This window comes from Oncorhynchus gorbuscha, linkage group LG02 (genome assembly GCF_021184085.1).
Source record: "Oncorhynchus gorbuscha isolate QuinsamMale2020 ecotype Even-year linkage group LG02, OgorEven_v1.0, whole genome shotgun sequence".
NCBI lineage: Eukaryota > Metazoa > Chordata > Actinopteri > Salmoniformes > Salmonidae > Oncorhynchus > Oncorhynchus gorbuscha.
The window spans coordinates 60,980,854-61,003,009 of NC_060174.1; the positions used below are offsets into that span (position 1 = coordinate 60,980,854).

A 22,156-nucleotide genomic window follows, 5' to 3' on the forward strand; every position below is an offset into this window, starting at 1 on the left:
CGGTCATCATAATCACCACCATCAAACGAGTAACTCTTATGGGATGACTTCTCAATTTGAAGTACCAACCACATCTGATGTGATCTTGCTCTAGCTTGAGCAATTTCAATCATTCACTCAATGTTTTAACCAAATTGTTCCCTATTTGACGTCATTGCCGCCATCTACTGCTCAGAATAAAGAACTGTAGCCTCCCTACATCACTCAAACCTTTCATATGTCATCTTTTCCCCCTTCCCCCAAAATTCACAAATTGCCAGGGATGGAAGTAAAATGGGATGAGAGCCAGATTTTACATTTACATTTAAGTCATTTAGCAGACGCTCTTATCCAGAGTGACTTACAAATTGGATGGCACTATATCCTGCGCTGTGGCCTACTCAGTGAAGGGCTATCACCATACTGTACTTCTTAAACCAGTCTTCCGGTTAAGGTGCCAGAGTGTCATTGAAAAACGTTTTTGGGGGGGATTTTTTAATTCAAGAATTGAAGTGGCATATGTAGCCTACTTATGCACCTCTTAGGCTGCTCTTTTGCTAATAAATTGGGCAAATGCTAATGCAGCCATATTGAAGTTTGGAACATCTGTGTATGCCTTTGCTTTGCTAACTGTTTCCCCAGCTCATACACACAAAACAGGATCAATCATGACTGATGAGAGCTTTTTCCAGAGTTTCCTTCATTTTTATTTCAAGTTTGATGAATTACTTACAAAATACTCCGTGCAGTGCAGATACCAAGTGTCTTTAGGATGAACTGAGACGATGCTGAAAAGGTTGAGTGCCCCAGAAACTTCCCAATTCAGAAACAGAAACACACACCGAGTGCTTAAGTTTTTTTTTCCTTCTTCATAAATTAAAAATGATTTATTTTGTGAAAATGTACAAAACTACAACAAATAACTTTCTCCGCAAAACAGATTAGAGTACAAACATTTGCTTTTTAGAGATGTTACACACCATTCTGTATCCTTGAAATAATTAAAAGTGAATCACTGATTCTCCTGACTTACGCCCCCCCTGGTTCAACCAGGAATCATATGTTAAGGAGTACATGGTCTTTGAGGATCAAGAGAATGTACAGAATGTGGATGGCTCCAACAACAAAAACACAAGCATTGCACCCTATGCAAGTTAGTTACGGTACATAGAATATTGAGCGATGACTGCCACTAGTTCGACGCTGTGTAGGACTGGAGTTGCAGTAGAAGTGAGGGAGATTAGTTGTTGAATAGGGTTCATGGACCGTCACTCTGCTTTGGTGCGCTTTACTGCCCCAGGGAGTTTATCTTGAAGCCTGAAAAGGAAATGGGGAAAAAATGAATAATACTATACTAGAACAAGGTTGGTGTGGCTGGCCTTTCACCTTCATTACACAGATACATTAGGTGTCATATTGTATCTGGACAAAGACAAATTATTTTAATGGTCCCACCAAGACAGTTGATCATGAAGGTACTGATGCTGCGTTCCTTCATGCCATGACTCCAAAGGTAAAATGTCCACTTATACTGCCGAAAAACTGAAAATTGTGTTCTGTGATTTCACTTTATCTACACATTGATGATTAGAAAAAGAATGCCCTTACTTTGCAAGTGTGACTTCAACTCTGGTGCGAATCAGTTCAATGTATTGATCGATCTGAGTCTGAAAGAGAACCATTTTTAACCAACAAGCACACAGGTTGATAAAACATTAGTAATTATATGCCAAATAAAAACTGCTTCCATTCACACTTACTTTATTTCTCTCATAAACCAGAGGCGTGCTGAAGAAAATGATATCAGCTGTCAATGAGAAACAGAGTGGACGTCGGTCAAGTATGTCATTTCTAAGGAGGTTTCCAGATGCACTACATGGCCAAAAGTATGTGGACAACTGCTCGTCAAACATCTCATTCCAAAATCATGGGCATTAATATAGAGTTGGTCCCCCCTGTGCTGCTATTACAGCCTCCACTCTTCTGGGAACGCTTTCCACTATATATTGGAACATTGCGGCAGGGACTTGCTGCCATTCAGCCACAAGAGCATTAGTGAGGTCGGGAACTGATAAGGCCTGGCTCGCAGTTGGCGTTCCAACTCATCCCAAAGGTGTTCGATGGAGTTCAGGGCTCTGTACAGGCCAGTCAAGGTCTTCCACACTTATCTCAACAAACAATTTCTGTATGGGCCTCGCTTTGTGAACGGAGGCATTGTCATACTGAAACAGGAAAGGGTGTTCCCCCGAACTGTTGCCACAGTTGGAAGCACAGAATTGTCTACAGTCGTGGCCAAAAGTTTTGAGAATGACACAAATATTAATTTCCAAAGTTTGCTGCTTCAGTGTCTTTAGATATATTTTTGTCAGATGTTAGTATGGAATACTGAAGTATAATTACAAGCATTTCATAAGTGTCAACGACTTTAATTGACAATTACATTAAGTTTATGCAAAGAGTCAATATTTGCAGTGTTGACCCTTCTTTTTCAAGACCTCTGCAATCCACCCTGGCATGCTGTCAATTAACTTCTGGGCCACATCCTGACTGATGGCAGCCCATTCTTGCATAAGCAATGCTTGGAGTTCATCAGTATTTGTGGGTTTTGGTTTATCCACCCACCTCTTGAGATTGACCACAAGTTCTCAATGGGATTAAAGTTTCCTGGCCATGGATCCAAAATATCGATGTCTTGTTCCCCGAGCAACTAATACCCCGACTACACCGCTCGTGTCGAGTGCGTAGCATTTCTTTTTTTAGGAATTTATGTTATTCATTTATTGCGCGCGTCAACGAGTGTCTGCGTTGCCAAGGGCTAAAATAGAAGTCATTCCTATTTCTGACGCAGATCGCGCTGCAAGTCCTGCCTCTCCCATCTCCTCATTGGTTTATAGAAGCAGGTACCCACGTGCCATCTCCTCATTGGTTATACCCACGTGGGTGATTGAAAGATGAACTGTTGCTGGTTGTCGTGGTAATACTATGAAAGTTTAGATGCCAATCACCATATAAGTTCAAAAATTAAAAAGCCTGGAAGGAGGAGAGATGACTAGAAATGATTCGGTTGACCGTTTTTATGTGTGGATTAACTGTCGGAGTAGACGACCTTGTGCATTTCAGGTAAAAGAACAACCTAATGTTTATATCCCAGGACAAACTTGCTAGTAACAGCAAGCTAGCTAAATAGGACAAATTAGCTAGCAAGTGCAAGCTAACTAGCTAAATTGCCATAAATGTGTAATGCTTTTTGACCTGTTCCCAAACGAATGTCATTGGTTCAGAGTTTGTTTTGATACTTTAACCTGCGTGTCATGATCGCGTTTGGTGTAGGGGGACAAAATAAATGTATGCACGATGGCGGAAGTGCGCAGCCGGTTTGGGTTCCACGTCGTGAGTTATCACTTTTGCCTTATGGATAGGTGCTCCATCATGCTGGAAAAGGCATTGTCCTTTACCAAACTGTTCCTGGATGGTTGGAAGAAGTTGCTCTCTGAGGATGTGTTGGTACCATTCTTTAGTCATGGCTGTGTTCTTAGGCAAAATTGTGAGTGAGGCCACTCCCTTGGCTAAGAAGCAACCCCACACATGAATGTCTCAGGATGAGCTCTCCCCTCGTCTTCTCCGGACAAGCTTTTTTCCAGTTGCCCCAAACAATCGGGAAGGGGATTCATCAGAAAAAACCTCAGTCCTCAGCAGTCCAATCCCTGTACCTTTTGCAGAATATCAGTCTGTCCCTGATGTTTTACCTGGAGAGAAGTGGCTTCTTTGCTGCCCCTCTTGACACCAGGCCATCCTCTAAAATTCTTTGCCTCACTGTGCGTGCAGATGCACTCGCGCCTGCCTGCTGCCATTCCTGAGCAAGCTCTGTACTGGTGGTGCCCCGATCCCGCAGCTGAATGAACTTTAGGAGAAGGTCCTGGCGCTTGCTGACTTTCTTGGGTGCCCTGAAGCACTCTTCAGAACAATTGAACCCCTCTCCTTGAAGATCCGATAAATGGTTGAAGGTGCAATCTTACTGGCAGCAATATCTTTGCCTGTGAAGCCCTCTTTGTGCAAAGCAATGATGACGGCACGTCTTTCCTTGCAGGTAACCATGGTTGACAGAGGAAGAACAATGATTCCAATCACCACCCTCCTTTTGAAGCTTCCAGTCTGTTATTCGAACTCAATCAGCATGACAGAGTGATCTCCAGTCTTGTCCTCGTCGACACTCACACCTGTGTTAACTTCTTTGGGACTGGGGGGGGGGGCAGTATTGAGCAGCTTGGATGAATAAGGTGTCCAGAGTAAACGGCCTGCTACTAAGGCCCAGTTGCTAATATATGCATATTATTAGTAGATTTGGAAGGAAAACACTAACATTCTAAAACTGATTGAATGATGTCTGAGTATAACAGAACTCATATGGCAGGCAAAAACCTGAGAAAAAAATCCAACCAGGAAGTGGGAAATCTGAGGTTTGTAGTTTAACTCATTGCCTATCGAATAGTGTCTATGGGGTCATATTGCACTTCCTAAGGCTTCCATTAGATGTCAACAGTCTTTAGATCCTTGTTTGAGGCTTCTACTGTGAAGTGGGGGCGAATGAGAGGGGATTGAGTCAGAGGTCTGGCAGAGTGCCACGAGCTGACCACGCAATATGTGATAGGGAGTTAGCTTGCATTCCATTGCAATTCTACATACAAAGGAATTCTCCGGTTGGAACATTATTGTCCTAAAGTCCTAAAGATTGATTCTATACTTCGTTTGACATGTTTCTACGAACTGTAATATTACTTTGTCTGAACTTTCGCATGGACTTGCCTGCGCGTCGTGAGTTTGGATTGTGTACTAAACACGCAAACAAAAAGGAGGTATTTTGACATAAATTGTGGAATTGGGATTCCTGGGAGTGCATTCTGATGAAGATCAAAGGTACGTGAATATTTATAATGCTATTTCTGACTTCCGTTGACTCCACAACATGGCAGGTATCTGTGTGGCTGGTTTGTGTCTGAGAGCTGTACTAAGCTTTTTGAAGTCTGACACAGCGGTTGCATTAAGACGACGTTTATCTAAAGTTCCATGTATAACACTTGTATTTTCATCAACATTTATGATGAGTATTTCTGTAAATTGATGTGGCTCTCTGCAAAATCACCGGATGTTTTGGAGCTACCGTCCATAACGAGCCAATGTAAACTCTGATTTTTTATATAAATATGAACTTTATCGAACAAAACACACATGTATTGTGTAACATGAAGTCCTATGAGTGTCATCTGATGATCGTCAAAGGTTAGTGATGAATTTTATCTCTATTTCTGCCTTTTGCGACTCCTCTCTTTGGCTGGAAAAATGGCTGTTTTTCTGTGACTAGGCGCTTACCTAACGATCATGGTGTGCTTTCGCCGTAAAGCCTTTTTGAAATCAGACACTGGCTGGATTAATGAGAATTGTATCTTTAAAATTGTGTAAAATACTTGTATGCCTGAGGAATTTTAATCATGAGATTTCTGTTGTTTTGAATTTGGCACCCTGCACTTTCACTGGCTGTTGTTGAGGTGGGATGCTACCGTCCCGAATATCCCAGAGAGGTTAATGAGAGAATCACTGAAATGTTTTGGGGGGGATTCAGTTCATTTGCGTGGCAAAGAGGGACTTTGCAATTAACTGCAATTCTTCTCTTCACTCTTCATAATATTCTGGAGTATATGCAAATTGCCATCATACAAACTGAAGCAGCAGACTGAAAATTAATATTTGTGTCATTCTCAAAACTTTTGGCCACGACTGTACAGCTTGTGTGGCCTAACATTTCACGGCTGAGTCGTTGTTGCTACTAGATGATTCCATTTCACAATAACAGCACTTACAGTTGACCGGGGCAGCTCTATCAGGGCAGAAATTTGAGGATCTGGCTTGCTAGAAAGGTGGCATCCGATGACGGTGCCCCATTGAAAGTCACTGAGCTCATCAGAACAGGCCATTCTACTGCCAATGTTTATCTATGGAGATTGCATGACTCGATCCTCGATTTTATACACTTGTCAGCAACAGGTGTGGCTGAAATAGCCAAATCCACTCATTTGAAAATGGTATCCACAATTCCACATACTTTTGGCCATGTAGTGTAGTGTTGGACACACCTCTAACATGATAGTATTCAATGAATAGCGTTGTGTTAAACTATCAACCCGATTAAAAGAGCAATTTATTACAGCAGTACTGCACAGGACCTCACGAGGCAACTTAAACCATGTCTACTATACACCATTCAGACCCCCCCAATGTAAACACAGGTCTGATTGTTTCAATTCAAAATACTTTATCCCATAAGGGACAACATTTTAGGCAGGACTGCAGATACGTAAAAACAACATAATCCCAATAGTTGAATGAAAAAAAGCATGATAAGTCTAGGTTCCTAGAGAATACTAAAAAACAGACTATCATGAACATAACGTGTCTAAGTGACTGGGTGCACCACACTGTTTTGGGACATTAGACATAAAATCAAAGACTGGAGTGTCTTACTCAGTATCAGGATAGTGATGCCATTGAAGACAGCGCCCACATAAGTCAGCAGCCACATGAAACCAGCCAGCTGCAACAGAGGGACCAGCACATTTCAGACCACCACCACACTATACCGCTAAATGACATGACAAGCATAAGGGCTGCATTTTCCTTGGCCACAATCGATCAATGTAATCATCATCGAAATGTTTGAAAAAAAAGGGTTAAACTATGAAAATAAAGGAAGCCGTTCACTCCATGTTTAAACACAGTGATGGCGAAACATTGGTAAATACCCATTAAATTGCTGGGAGTTTATTCGCCGTTAGTCGGCACCTCCACGCAAACTATTATTCTGGGTGTGCGCCAGCTCATGTTTTTTATCTGTTTGGGAAAAAAAGGAAAATATAACAAGCATCCCATAATATGTAGCCTTTATTAAAACTTGTTAGGATACCACACACTGGCTGCCTTCAGCTGTGTAATCCACTCCTTTCTTCATCTGATAAACTCTTAATCCCTAATTTGAAGATCAGCCAGGTATTTCTCTCTCTGCCAGTCATCATCACATGACGGCTTTTCAGGCTTTCTTAGCCAGCCATTTCAATGCACAATAGTGTGGACTTCAGTGTTGTGAAAACATATCGCTAACGGCACAGGTGACCACAGTGTATATGAACAAAAAATGAGCCCTATTTACAACCATTTTTTCCTACAGTCAAAATAAATCACTCTAAATTCCAAGCATCTGCCTCTAACCCTAGGAAGCTCTTTGCCACATTCTCCTCCCTCCTGAATCCTCCTCCCCCCCCCCCCTCCTCCCTCTCTGCAGATGACTTCGTCAACCATTTTGAAAAGAAGATCGACGACATCCGATCCTCGTTTGCTAAGTCAAACAACACCGCTGGTTCTGCTCACACTGCCCTACCCTGTGCTCTGACCTCTTTCTCCCCTCTCTCTCCAGATGAAATCTCGCGTCTTGTGACGGCCGGCCGCCCAACAACCTGCCCGCTCGACCCTATCCCCTCCTCTCTTCTCCAGACCATTTCCGGAGACCTTCTCCCTTACCTCACCTCGCTCATCAACTTATCCCTGACCGCTGGCTACGTCCCTTCCGTCTTCAAGAGAGCGAGAGTTGCACCCCTTCTGAAAAAACCTACACTCGATCCCTCCGATGTCAACAACTACAGACCAGTATCCCTTCTTTCTTTTCTCTCCAAAACTCTTGAACGTGCCGTCCTTGGTCAGCTCTCCCGCTATCTCTCTCAGAATGACCTTCTTGATCCAAATCAGTCAGGTTTCAAGACTAGTCATTCAACTGAGACTGCTCTTCTCTGTATCACGGAGGCGCTCCGCACCGCTAAAGCTAACTCTCTCTCCTCTGCTCTCATCCTTCTAGACCTATCGGCTGCCTTCGATACTGTGAACCATCAGATCCTCCTCTCCACCCTCTCCGAGTTGGGCATCTCCGGCGCGGCCCACGCTTGGATTGCGTCCTACCTGACAGGTCGCTCCTACCAGGTGGCGTGGCGAAATCTGTCTCCTCACCACGCGCTCTCACCACTGGTGTCCCCAGGGCTCTGTTCTAGGCCCTCTCCTATTCTCGCTATACACCAAGTCACTTGGCTCTGTCATAACCTCACATGGTCTCTCCTATCATTGCTATGCAGACGACACACAATTAATCTTCTCCTTTCCCCCTTCTGATGACCAGGTGGCGAACCGCATCTCTGCATGTCTGGCAGACATATCAGTGTGGATGACGGATCACCACCTCAAGCTGAACTTCGGCAAGACGGAGCTGCTCTTCCTCCCGGGGAAGGACTGCCCGTTCCATGATCTCGCCATCACGGTTGACAACTCCATTGTGTCCTCCTCCCAGAGCGCTAAGAACCTTGGCGTGATCCTGGACAACAAACTGTCGTTCTCAACTAACATCAAGGCGGTGGCCCGTTCCTGTAGGTTCATGCTCTACAACATCCGCAGAGTAGACCCTGCCTCACACAGGAAGCGGCGCAGGTCCTAATCCAGGCACTTGTCATCTCCCGTCTGGATTACTGCAACTCGCTGTTGGCTGGGCTCCCTGCCTGTGCCATTAAACCCCTACAACTCATCCAGAACGCCGCAGCCCGTCTAGTGTTCAACCTTCCCAAGTTCTCTCACGTCACCCCGCTCCTCCGCTCTCTCCACTGGCTTCCAGTTGAAGCTCGCATCCGCTACAAGACCATGGTGCTTGCCTACGGAGCTGTGAGGGGAACAGCACCTCAGTACCTCCAGGCTCTGATCAGGCCCTACACCCAAATAAGGGCACTGCGTTCATCCACCTCTGGCCTGCTCGCCTCCCTACCACTGAGGAAGTACAGTTCCCGCTCAGCTCAGTCAAAACTGTTCGCTGCTCTGGCTCCCCAATGGTGGAACAAACTCCCTCACGACGCCAAAACAGCGGAGTCAATCACCACCTTCCGGAGACACCTGAAACCCCACCTCTTTAAGGAATACCTAGGATAGGATAAAGTAATCCTTCTCACCCCCCTTAAAATATTTAGATGCACTATTGTAAAGTGGTTGTTCCACTGGATGTCATAAGGTGAATGCACCAATTTGTAAGTCGCTCTGGATAAGAGCGTCTGCTAAATGACTTAAATGTAAAATGTAAATGTAAATCCATAAAGAAAGTGTATTGCCATTCAGTCTAGATAAAGCTAGACTGACAGACTCACATGCATGACAGAATAGTCTATCAAGCACTGCTAGAAATAATCGTTTAAATCAAATTAAAGCTACAGTATGTAACTTTTTAGGCGACCTAACCAAATTCACATAGAAATGTGGGTTATAGATATTTCATTCTCATTGAAAGCAAGTGTAAGAAGTGGTAGATCTGTTCCATGTACGCTATTTCTATGCTTTCAGAAACAAGTTTCACAGCAGATTAGATGGTACAATGACTCTCTACACAATGTAGAGAGTCAAACTGAAATATTACAATTTCAGCAACTAGGAAATGGCTGAGTGATTTCTGCATAGTGCATCTTTAAAGGCCATAGCATTGGAAATATCCTAGACCGCAGTAGCCAATGCCGATGAACACACACAAAATCAATCAAATGTATTTTAACCCCCTAGAGTCGCAATCTATGTAACATTTAAAAAATCCATCAAAATCCATCAGTTTAAACTAGATATGTTTTTTGCATTGGACGCGTCTCAATCCACCACATCCGCAGGTGTCACACTTCCGCATCTGTGGTGAAAGGTGGCAGAGCTAGAGCGGTGTTTGTAAGACCATGACACATCCCGAAAATCGATCTTCTCACCAAAACAGGTTGATTTACTATGGAAAGGGGAGACTCTCACGAACATGACGGTGGTTTCGGTTTTTACTCTACGACTCCCACAAGTGATACCTAAAGGGGTCCTACAATTTAAAATCAAATAGCTAAATAAGCCATAGTATGACAATCTTAAAACAATTCCATATGTAATCTTAGAACCCCCCCTTTAAAGCCCTTTTTACGTCAGCAGTCTGCTTTACAGACACCCAGCCTAAAAACTCAAAAGAGCAATGCAGAGGCAGAAGTATGGCTAGAAAAAGACAGAAACCTAGGAAGAAACCTAGAGAGGAATCAGGCTCCAAGGGTTGCCTAGCAGAGGTTGACGTGGTCGATTAATTACTGCCGATTTCAAATGTTCATAACAAATCTGTAATTGGCCTTTTTGGACAGCGATTACATTGCAATCCATGAGGAAACGGCGTGGCAGGCTGACAACCTGTTACGCGAGTGCAGCGTCAAAAGGACCTTGTGGCTGCAAGAAGCCAAGGTAAGTTGCTGGCATTAAACGTATCTTATAAAAAAAACTATAAATCTTCACATAATCCCTAGTTAACTACACATAGTTGATATTACTAGGTTAACTAGCTTGTCCTGTGTTGGATATAATCAATGCGGTGCCTGTTAAGTTATCGAATCACAGACAACTTCACCAAACGAAAAAAAGCACAATCTTTGCACAAATGTACCTAACCATAAGCATCAATGCCTTTCTTAAAATCAATACACAGAAGTATATTTTTTTAAGCCTGCATATTTAGTTAAAATAAATTCCTGTTAGCAGGCAATATTAACTAGGGAAATTGTGTCACTTTTGGGTTCAGTGCAAGCAGTGTCAGGGTATATGCAACAGTTTGGGTCACCTGGCTCGTTGCGAACTGTGAACAAATTTGCCAGAATTTTACATAATTATGACATAACATTGAAGGTTCTGCAATGTAACAGCAATATTTAGACTTAGGGTTGCCACCTGTTCTATAAAATAAGGAACGGTTCCGTATTTCACTGAAAGAATAAACGTTTCGTTTTCGAAATGATAGTTTCCAGATTTTACCATATTAATGACCAACGGCTCATATTTCTGTGATTATTATATTATAATTAGGTCTATAATTTGATAGAGCAGTCTGACTGAGTGGTGAAAGGCAGCAGCAGGCTTGTAAAGCATTCATTCAAACAGCACTTTACTGCGTTTGCCAGCAGCTCTTAGCAATGCTTGAAGCACAGAGCTGTTTATGACTTCAAGCCTATCAACTCCCGAGATTAGGCTGGCAATACTAAAGTGCCTATAAGAACATCCAAAGGTCAAAGATATATGAAATACAAAATGATATAGAGCGAAATAGTCGATGCATCACAATTCCTATAATAACTACAACTTCTTAACTGGGAATATTGAACCACCAGCTTTCATATGTTCTCATGTTCTGAGCAAGGAACTTAAACGTTATCTTTTTTACATGGCACATATTGCACCTTTACTTTCTTCTCCAACACTGTGTTTTTGATGTCATTATTTATTTGAGACCAAATAGATTTTTAGTTATGTATTATATTATGTTAAAACGTGTTCATTGCTCATTCAGTATTGTTGTAATTGTCATTATTACAAATATATATAGTTGAAGTAGGAAGTTTACATACACTTAAGTTGGAGTCATTTAAAAAAAAAAAAAACTTGTTTTTCAACAACTCCACAAATTTCTTGTTAACAAACTATAGTTTTGTCAGGAGAAATGGGCCAACATTCACCCAACTTATTGTGGGAAGCTTGTGGAAGGCTACCCGAAACATTTGACCCAAGTTAAACAATGTAAAGGCCATGCTACTAAATACTAATTGAGGGTATGTACACTTCTGACCCACTGAGAATGTGATGAAAGAAATAAAAACTGAAATAAATCATTCTGACATTTCACATTCTTAAAATAAAGTGGTGATCCTAACTGACCTAAAACAGGGATTTTTAAATTAAATGTTAATCATTTAATTGATTAAATGTCAGGAATTGTGAAAAACTGAGTTTAAATGTATTTGGCTAGGGTGTATGTAAACTTCTGACTTCAACTGTAAATATAAAAAATAAAATAAAGGGAAAAAAATGTCAGATTTTTTTGATCCTCCAATAAATCAGTATCGGCGTTGAAAAATCACAATCAGTCGACCTCTAGTGCCTAGTCCTCTTCTGGCTGTACCGGGTAGAGACTTAAGAGTACATGTGGCCATTAATGCCAGATCGTTTTTCAAAAGTGAGTTCTTAAGCAAGTACCTTCAGCGAGTCCACCAGGTCCTCCACCAGCAGCAGGTGCCTGGCCTGTTTGATGGCAAGATTCACATAGGTCAGACACACATCCACATATTTTCGGAAAATCTCAGGCTGAACGGTCAGGTCCTTCTCCATCAGAGCCCTGAGGGAGACAAAGATTTACCATCATCACCAAAAAAACAAAACTAGGCTTAAACTACAACGACTCAAATCAGACAATGACTCCAAGGGGTAAAGTTCAATGTGCCTTGTGTACTACTAAGTACACTAAGAATATATCCTTGTTCTCCCATCATATCCCAAGCTGAGCTGTCGTACTTGAAGGGGTGGCCCTCTTCAGACTTCTGCACTGCCTGAATGACAGACTTGTAGACGCGGAAGGTGATTGTGACACAGAGCAGTGCCAGCAGCATGTAGGAGACCACACTGATGACGCTGAAGGTGGCCAGGGACAGAAGGACCAGCAGAGACATGCCAAAGGCCACCGCAGACTTCTTTGGGTCCCGCCAGTACACCAGCTCCATCACTTGAAGAAGGACGAGGGACAAACAGGAGGGAGCAGGATTAATTATCAAGCCAATCCTGACGGTTGGACGATCACATATCTCATTTATATAATGGGCATTTCCATTAACCTCTCTGGGGTAGGGGGCAGTATTTTGACATCCGGATGAAAAGCGTGCCCAAAGCAAACTGCCTGTTACTCAGGCCCAGAAGCTAGGATATGCATATAATTGGTAGCTTTAGATAGAAAACACAAAAGTTTCTAAAACTGTTAAAATGATGTATGTGAGAATAACATAACTGATATGGCAGGCGAAACCCAGAGGACAAACCAACACATTCAGCTTACCATTATTTTCAATGGCTAGTACTAATTATAAGCCCAAGTGCTCCCAAACTGCAGTTCCTAGGGCTTCCACTAGATGTCAGTCTTTAGAAAGAGTTTCAGGCTGTTTTTTATTTTTTTTAATGACCCAGAAAGTGTAGTTTTTCTAGGTGGCTCCCATTTTGGCTGTAATGTTTCCAAGCGTGTGGAGGAAAGCGTGTTCTCATTTTTCTCCAGGAATGAACATACTATTCTCAGTCTTAAATGTGATTGTTTATTTGCGTATTAGGATACCTAAGGTTTGATTATAAATGCTGTTTGACTTGTTTGGAAAAGTTTATTAGTAATGTTTGGGATTAATTATGTATGCATTTTGATGGAGGGAAACAGTGGATTATTGACTGAAGCGCACCAGCTAAACTGAGTTTTTATGGATATAAAGGACATTATTGAACAAAACGACCATTTGTGATGTAACTGGGACCTTTTGGAATGCCAACAGAAGATCAAAGGTAAGGCATTTTTATATCACTATTTCTGACATTTGTGTCACACCTGCCTGGTTTAAATATGATTTTCACGCGTTTGTATGCGGGGTGCTGTCCTCAGATAATCGCATGGTTTGCTTTCGCCGTAAAGCCTTTTTGAAAGCTGGATTAACAAGTATTTTATCTTTCTTTTATATTTTATATGTGTAACATATTTTCAAGAATGTTAAATACTTAAATTTAGCATTTTGAAATTTCACTGGATGTTGGCCAGGTGGGATGCTACCGTCCCACGTACCCTAAAGAGGTTAAAAAGGACCCTGAGCACCAACATGTGAAGTTCATAGGATCATGTCAAACTGAAAGCAAATAGTTTTTAAAATATATACTCAGCAAAAAAAAAAATCCTCACTGTCAACTGTGTTTATTTTCAGAAAACTTAACATGTGTAAATATTTGTATGAGCATAACAAGATTAAACAGCAGACAAACTGAACAAGTTCCACAGACATGTGACTAACAAATTGTATAATGTGTCCCTGAACAAAGGGGGGGGTCAAAAGTCCGTATCTGGTGTGGTCTCCAGCTGCATTAAGTACTGCAGTGCATCTCCTCCTCCTCCTCCTCTCCTCCTTTAGTTCCACCTCCCACACACGCAGTGACCTCACCTGGTTTAAATTATGTTTCTAGAGACAATATCGCTCATAGTCATTCAATGCATAGGTTTACCTCCCTTGTATTCACATCATACCATACCTTTGTCTGTACATTATGCTTTGAATCTATGCTGCTTTTACTCTGTAAAAGCAGCATTACTCTGTTCTTATAGCCTTTAGCCGTACCCTTATCCTACTCCTCCTCTGTTGATGTAGAGGTTAATCCAGGCCCTGCAGTGCCTAGCTCCACTCCCATTCCCCAGGCGCTCTAATTTGTTGACATCTGTAACCGTAAAAGCCTTGGTTTCATGCATGTTAACATTAGAAGCCTCCTCCCCAAGTTTGTTTATTCAATGCTTTAGCGCACACTACCAACCCGGATGTCCTAGCCATGTCTGAATCCTGGTTTAGGAAGACCACCAAAAACCCTGAAATGTCCATCCCTAACTATAACATTTTCTGATAAGATAGAACAGTCAAAGGGGGCGGAGTTGCAATCTACTGCAGCGAGAGCCTGCAGAGTTCTGTCTTACTATCCAGGTCTGTGCCCAAACAATTCGAGCTTCTACTTCTAAATCCACCTTTCCAGAAACAAGTCTCTCACCGTTGCCACTTGCTATAGACCACCTTCTGCTCCCAGCTGTGCCCTGGACAACATATGTGAATTGATTCCCCCCCCCCATCTATCTTCAGAGCTCGTGCTGTTAGGTGACCTAAACTGGGACATTCTTAACATCCCCGCCATCCTACAATCTAAGCTTGATGCCAGGTACAACCCCAAACACGGGCACCCTCATAGATATCATCCTAACCAACCTGCCCTCTAAATACACCTCTGCTGTCTTCAACTAGTATCTCAACCTCATTGCCTGCGGTCAAACGACCACCACTTATCACTGTCAAACGCTCCCGAAAACACTTCGGCGAGCAGGCCTTTCTAATCGACCTGGCCTGTGTATCCTGACCTCACTCCATCAGTAAAGGATGCCTGGTTATTCTTTAAAAGTGCTTTCCTCACCATTTTAAATAAGCATGCCCCATTCAAAAAAGAATTGAACCAGGAACAGATACAGCCCTTGGTTCACTTCAGACGTGACTGCCCTTGACCAGCCCAAAAACATCCTGTTGCGTACTGCATTAGCATCGAATAGCCCCCGCCATATACAACTTTTCAGGGACGTTAGGAACCAATATACACAGGCAGTTTGAAAAAGCTAGCCTTTGCTTTCCTAACAGAAATGTGCATCCTGTAGCACCAACTCCAAAAAGTTCTGGGACACTGTAAAGCCCATGGAGAATAGGAGCACCTCCTCCCAGCTGCCCACTGCACTGAGGCTAGGAAACACTGTCACCACGGATAAATCCACGATAATTGAGAATTTCAATAAGCATTTTTCTATAGCTGGCCATGCTTTTCACCTGGCTACCCCTACCACGGTCAACAGCCCTGCAACCCCACAGCAACTTGCCCAAGCCTCCCCCATTTATTCTTCACCCAAATCCAGATAGGTGATGTTCTGAAAGAGCTGCAAAATCTGGACCCCTACAAATCAGCTGGGATAGAAAATCTGAACCCTCACTAAAATTATCCACAAAAATTGTTGCAACCCCTATTACTAGCCTGTTCAACCTCTTTTGTATCATCTGAGATCCCCAAAGATTGGAAAGCTGCCGCGGTCATCCCCCTCTTCAAAGGAGGAGACACTCTAGACCCAAACTGATACAGACCTATATCCTACCCCGCCTTTCTAAAAATCTTTGAAAGCCGAGTTAACAAACAGATCACCGACCATTTCAAATCCCACCGAGCTGGTCATGGGTTTCCGAGCTGGTCATGGGTGCATCTCAGCCACACTCAAGGTCCTAAACGATATCATAACCGCCATCGATAAGAGACAATAGCGTGCAGATGTATTCAACGACCTGGCCAAGGCTTTTTATTGGCAGACTCAACAGCCTTGGTTTCTCAAATGACTGCCTCGCCTGGTTCACCAACTACTTCTCAGACAGAGCTCAGTGTGTCAAATTGGGGGGCCTGTTGTCCGGACCTCTGGCAGTCTATGGGGGTGCCACAGGGTTCAATTCTCAGGCCGACTCTTCTCTGTATACATCAATGATGTCGTTCTTGCTGCTGGCGATTCTCTGATCCACCTCTACGCAGACAACACCATTCTGTATATTTCTGGCTCTTCTTTGGACACTGTGTCAACTAACCACCAGATGAGCTTCAATTCCATACAGCTCTCTTTCCGTGGCCTCCAACTGCTCTTAAATCATTTAACATTACATTTAAGTCATTTAGCAGACGCTCTTATCCAGAGTGACTTACAAATTGGTGCATTCACCTTATGACATAAATGCAAGTAAAACTAAGTGCAGGCTCTTCAACTAATCGCTGCCCACACCTGCCCACCCATCCAGCATCACTACTCTGGATGGTTCTGACTTAGAATATGTGGACAACTATAAATACCTAGGTGTCTGGTTAGACTAAAATCTCCTTCCAGACTCACATTAAGCATCTCCAATCCAAAATTAAATCTCGAGTCAGCTTCCTATTTCACAACAAAGCATCCTTCACTCATGCTGACAAACAAACCCTTGTAAAACTGACTATGCTACCGATCTTTGACTTCGGCCCTGCCTTATCGCAGCTCACTGGTCACCATAGCAGCACCCACCCGTAGCACGCGCTCCAGCAGGTATATTTCACAGGTCCCAGTTCTCTGCTGCCAATAACTTGAATGAATTGCAATTTTTTTTATTAAGAATTGAAAATCATTGAAGCTGGAGACTTATATCTCCCTCGCTAACTTCAAGCATCAGCTGTCAGAGCAGCTTACTGATCACTGCACCTGTACACAGCCCATCTGTAAATAGCCCAGCCAACTACCGCATGCCCATATTGTTATTTATTTTGCTCTCTTGCACCCCAGTATCTCTACTTGCACACCATCATCTGCACATCTATCACTCCAGTGTTAATGCTAAATTGTAATTATTTCACCACTATGGACTATTTGCCTTACCTCCCTAATCTTACTACATTTGCACACACTGTACATATGTTTCTATTGTGTTAATGACTGTACACTTGTTTATCCCATTTGTAGTTCTGTTGTTGTTTTTGTCACACTGCTTTGCTTTATCTTGGCCGGGTCGCAGTTGCAAATGAGAACAAGTTCTCAACTGGCCTACCTGGTTAAATAAAGGTGAAATAAATAGAAACAATTAAAAGGCCCCTCCCCTGTGAATATGATGCCAGTTCAGAAAGGACTAGGCTACATCAATTACATATTTCACCTACACCATGTAAGAAGTGATGATCTTGTACACAACTAAAGTGACGATCTTGTACACAACTAAAGGTGACTGGTATAACAAAGGTGGCCTAACAACCAGAACAGGGAATGAATGCATCCTTATTTCCTCACAGGAAATCACTGACCTGACAAGGTTGGTTTTGATTATTGAAAGAAAAAGGCTGGTAGCCATGCTTCTGCTCATCCAATTTTAGGCAGGGTGATTATTATAAACATTCGAATAGGGGCGTGTGCTCTTCCCAATCTAGTTAGGCATCTTTCATGTATCCATATGAGTCTCCTGAATGTGGCAGTATAACGTTAAGAGTCTTAGTAGTCTTTTAGCTAAATGTTAAAGTAATATTTTATTTGAATACGCTTGCAGCTTTAGCCTCAGTAAGTAGGTAGCGTATTAGTTAGCTTGCAACACATTGAAAATACAATCGTTACCTTACATAGTTAAGAGATCAGCTGAGTGAACAAACGACCTATTGTGAGTTAACTAACGTCAGCTACTCGAACATTCAAAGGCTTATTTGGTCTTAAACGGTCCCATTATTTATGGTATTGGGCATTTCGCAACACTGCCAAACGAAATATAGAGGGCGTTATCTATAGCTAGTTATTTATTGATGCATTTTATTCTACTTAGTTAGCCAACATGTGTGTCCTGTTGTGACATTGCGAACGTTAGTTAGCTAGCTACTAGGTCAGCCAGCTTGCTGTCAGACGCACCGTTGGTCAAACGAGTAAATCTTCCCGCACGTCAATTGTTCGAACTTGCATCGATATATACCAGGGTGGTTGAAATGATCTCGAACTAAGTCAAAATGTTTGCATTAAACACAAGAACGCTTTAGAAAATAACGTCCTACCGTAATATGTGGATTCTTTGGTCGATGAAGCGTTCGTAGCGCACGAAATCTGGGCAGACTGTGTCGTCGGATCTGCCATTTGTAAACTTAATAAATTCGATTTGTGTAGCTATATATGTTCTGGTCAAAATCCTCCAAATTATATTTTTTTTAATGGATGACTGATGGATGCTGAGTTGACTCCCACGCCCGTTGGTCGTTTTGAAAATGTTTTTTTCTATCTAGTATTCTGGCACAAGCGCAAATGATGACGTCACGTTCGTATGGTAAATGACGAAACTTTCAAAATAAAAACCCACATTTAAAAACTGCAATGTGGATTGAAAAATGTAATTTAAGCAATGGCCAATGTTATTGTGACAAAAAGAAAAGGCAATAAGTACTTTTTGAAAACAAATTTTACAAATTTAAAAAAAGGTTTCTTTTAAAAAACATTTTTTACCAATAATGGAAAAATACAAGTTTGACACTGGTATGTTGACAACATTGGGCTGTAAAGAGAACACTTTTCTACAGGGGTGCAACTTTGGTTTTAGAAGTGAGGGGGACATAAACATAACTTTGCAGGGAGTCTGAGGGTCCTCCCATTTTAGGGGCATCTAAAACGAATTTCCTGAATTTCTTACACAATCTAATATGACCCATAGCCCTTCTAGCCATTTCTATTTAGAACAACAAAATGTTACCAAAATGCCCACTGTCATCAAGCTAGGTAAAAGACCATTACTTAACTTTTCATTGTCTTTATTAAGACATTCTCTATATCAAATTTCATCCAGACCGCCCAGCCAGCCAGAGCCACTTGCACGCCCGGCCCCCACCAATCTAGCCAATGACTCAACTCTCTCCCCAACACAACTTCCTTCCCATCTTTTTTTTTATGTTTCGAGGGAAAGGTTTGGAAATCAAAATTTGGGTAAAAACACATACACCTCCTACACATTAACACACAGAAACAGTATATCCTCCATATAATTCATATCAAAGGCCTAATAGTGCTGTAGAGCTCTTTTTACTTGCACACAATATAGATGGGTCACCACATCCTGCCCCTATCGGTCCATGGCTTAGTGAAACACTCATTATTGGTTTCAGGTGTGTTAGGCCAAGGCCAGAGTGACAACCAAGAGTATGGCAGACCCCCAGGGCCAGGACTGAGCAGCCCAGCAGCTAGGTATTTCCTAAATAGGTATCTCCCCTGACGTGGACATGTTTTCAATACAGACTCCTTTTGTCATACAGTATTCTATATGAGGAATCCAGACCTTATGAAAGTTGCATAGTATACCCTTAATCTTGTACTAAATCAAATCTAGTGATACATAACTTGACATTTCTGCCATCCATTGTGACATTGTGGGAGGATAAACCTTCCAATTAATGGCAATGCATTTCTTAGCCACAATAAATGCTAGATTACACAGTTTATTCTGTCTCCATTATCAACATTTCCAAGCAAACAAAAACAGGGAGAATCTGTAGACATGCTGAGATAAAAGGACATAATCTATGCCAGAATTGAGCCAGCATTCACAAGACCATAACATTTGTGTTTTACATCTTCAGCAGAGGAATTACATTTCTGAGTGCATGATATTCGGTTTAACTGGTATATAGTATGTTCCAGTGATGGTCTTAAACTGCAGCAATTTACGTCTGACATTATATGAACATGACTAGGCATTCTAACATACACCACTTGACCAAAGGTATGCGGACACCTGCTCATCGAACATCTCATTCCAAAATCTGGGGCATTAATATGGAGTTGGTCCCCTTTGCTGCTATAACAGTTTCCACTCTTATGGGAAGGATCTCCACTAGATGTTGGAACATTGCTGCAGGGACTTCCATTCAGCCACAAAAGCATTAGTGAGGTTGGGCACAGATGTTGGTCGATTAGGCCTGGCTTGCAGTGGGAGTTCCAATTCATCCCAAAGGTGTTCGATGGGGTTGAAGTCAGGTCTCTGTACAGGCCAGTCAGGTTCTCTCACACCAATCTCGACAAACCAGTTCTGTATCGACCTCGCTTTGTGCACGGGGGCATTGTCATGAATTAACAGGAAAGGGACTTCCCCAAACTTTTGCCACAAAGTTGGAAGCACAGAATCGTCTAGAATGTATGCTGTAGTGTTAAGATTTCCCTTCACTGGAACTAACAATGAAAAACAGCCCCAGATCATTATTCCTCCTCCACCAAACTTTACAGTTGGCACTATGCATTGGGGCAGGTAGCGTTCTTCTAGCATCCGCCAAACCCAGATTCCTCCGTCGGACTGCCAGATGGTGAAGCGTGATTCATCACTCCAGAGAACACGTTTCCACTGCTCCAGAGTCCAATGGCAGCAAGCTTTACGCCACTCCAGCCGAAGCATAAGCATTGCGCATGGTGATCTTAGCCTTGTGAATGGCTGCTCGGGCCATGGAAACCCATTTCATGAGGCTCCCGATGAACAGCTCTTGTGTTGACGTTGCTTCCGGAGGCAGTTTGGAACTCGCTAGTGAGTGTTGCAACCCGAGTTGACAGACTTTGTGTATCACAGTGCAATTATAAAACTGGTGGGGGACAAAAATGTTATTTCAGAATGTGTGGCGGGGGGGGGGGGGGGGGGTTCATGTCACCATTGAAAATTGCTCCCCTGCTTTTCTACCTGTCTCAGCTAAAGTGGAGTAGGAAATACTCAGTAGCATCGTTACTAACCAAATATGGTTTGTTTTGGAGGAGGACTATGTTGCACGGCCGCATGCTAGCTTTTCACTCCGCCTCCCCTATACCCCAATGCAATGCACTGGAATAGACTGTACATGGATACATATTGGCTTGTAAAGAGATAACTTTTCTACCTGTCTCAGCTAAAGTGGCATGGGAATTACTCAGTCGTACATATCCAGCAGCACTTCATTATCCACCTCCTCCATAGCTCCCAAATGCAATACACTGTAATAGACTGTGCATGGATACATATTGGCAAAAAAAAGTTGCAGTGTATTATTGTATTGGCTATGGAGTGTTGCAGGATATGCATGACATGGTCCCCCTCCAAAACTACACATATGTGGTTAGTAGAGAGCCTACAGAGTATTTCCCACCCCAGTTTATATAGGACAGGTATTAGTGTTTTTAATCTCTACAACCCAATAAGTATACCATATACAATGTATTGCATTGCAGTGAATGAGTGGGTGGATTAAGGAGTCACCAGCATTAAACCTGTTGCTCAGCACAAGCGACCATTTCAAATTTTGCAGATTGAGTAAACCAATAACATATAGTTGTATTTTATTAAAAGTGTATTTCTTTAAATATAGCCTTCACCATGACTTTCAATGTACACGCATTTATGTAAACTTTCAAAAGAAATGCTGGAATAAATAATACAATATTACAAATAAATACATAAAATTATCAAAGGTGGTTGCAATGCTGTGAAAAACAGTTTTATTGCCCTAGAGTGCATTTCCCCCCCGATATTCCCCGTTTAGCATTTGTTTGCAAACCGACTCTGATTTTGAAAAACAAAATCCAAGATCTTGCTGCAATAATGTCCTGCTGCTAGGAGAACGATTATGTATTTCAGAGCACAACGAGGGGCGTATCTTCATCACGGCTGTAAAGCTGACGTCTCTCAATTTACATTTTAGTCATTAAGCAGACGCTCTTATCCAGAGCAATTAAGGTTATCATCGACAGATGGCGGCACATCGACCGATTTTGTCACCCTGTCGGCTCGGCGATTTGAACCAGCAACCGTTCAGTTACTGGCCCAACGGTTTAACCGCCAGGCTGCCTGCCAGCCATAAGGTCATATTTTCCAAATGAAAGCCATTATCATTGCTTTATACCACATATTATACACAGTGGATTCTCGTTTATAAATCATAATATATATTTTCCATGGACGTAGGTGTGCTACATCTATTTAATAACCTT

At 42.3% G+C, this 22,156-nt stretch overlaps 1 protein-coding gene across 1 annotated transcript; it reads right to left on the minus strand.

Annotated features, from left to right (window-relative positions):
- Positions 1-662: 662 nt before the first annotated feature.
- LOC124005779 (reticulon-3-like) lies at positions 663-18,452 on the minus strand. The gene is made up of 7 exons (XM_046315316.1): positions 18,226-18,452; positions 12,394-12,601; positions 12,079-12,217; positions 6,496-6,565; positions 1,740-1,786; positions 1,588-1,646; positions 663-1,296 (listed from the first exon to the last, which is right to left on the minus strand). The coding sequence occupies exons 1-7, from the start codon at positions 18,302-18,304 to the stop codon at positions 1,248-1,250; spliced, it is 651 nt and encodes a 216-aa protein (XP_046171272.1). The 5' UTR covers positions 18,305-18,452; the 3' UTR covers positions 663-1,247.
- Positions 18,453-22,156: the final 3,704 nt, after the last annotated feature.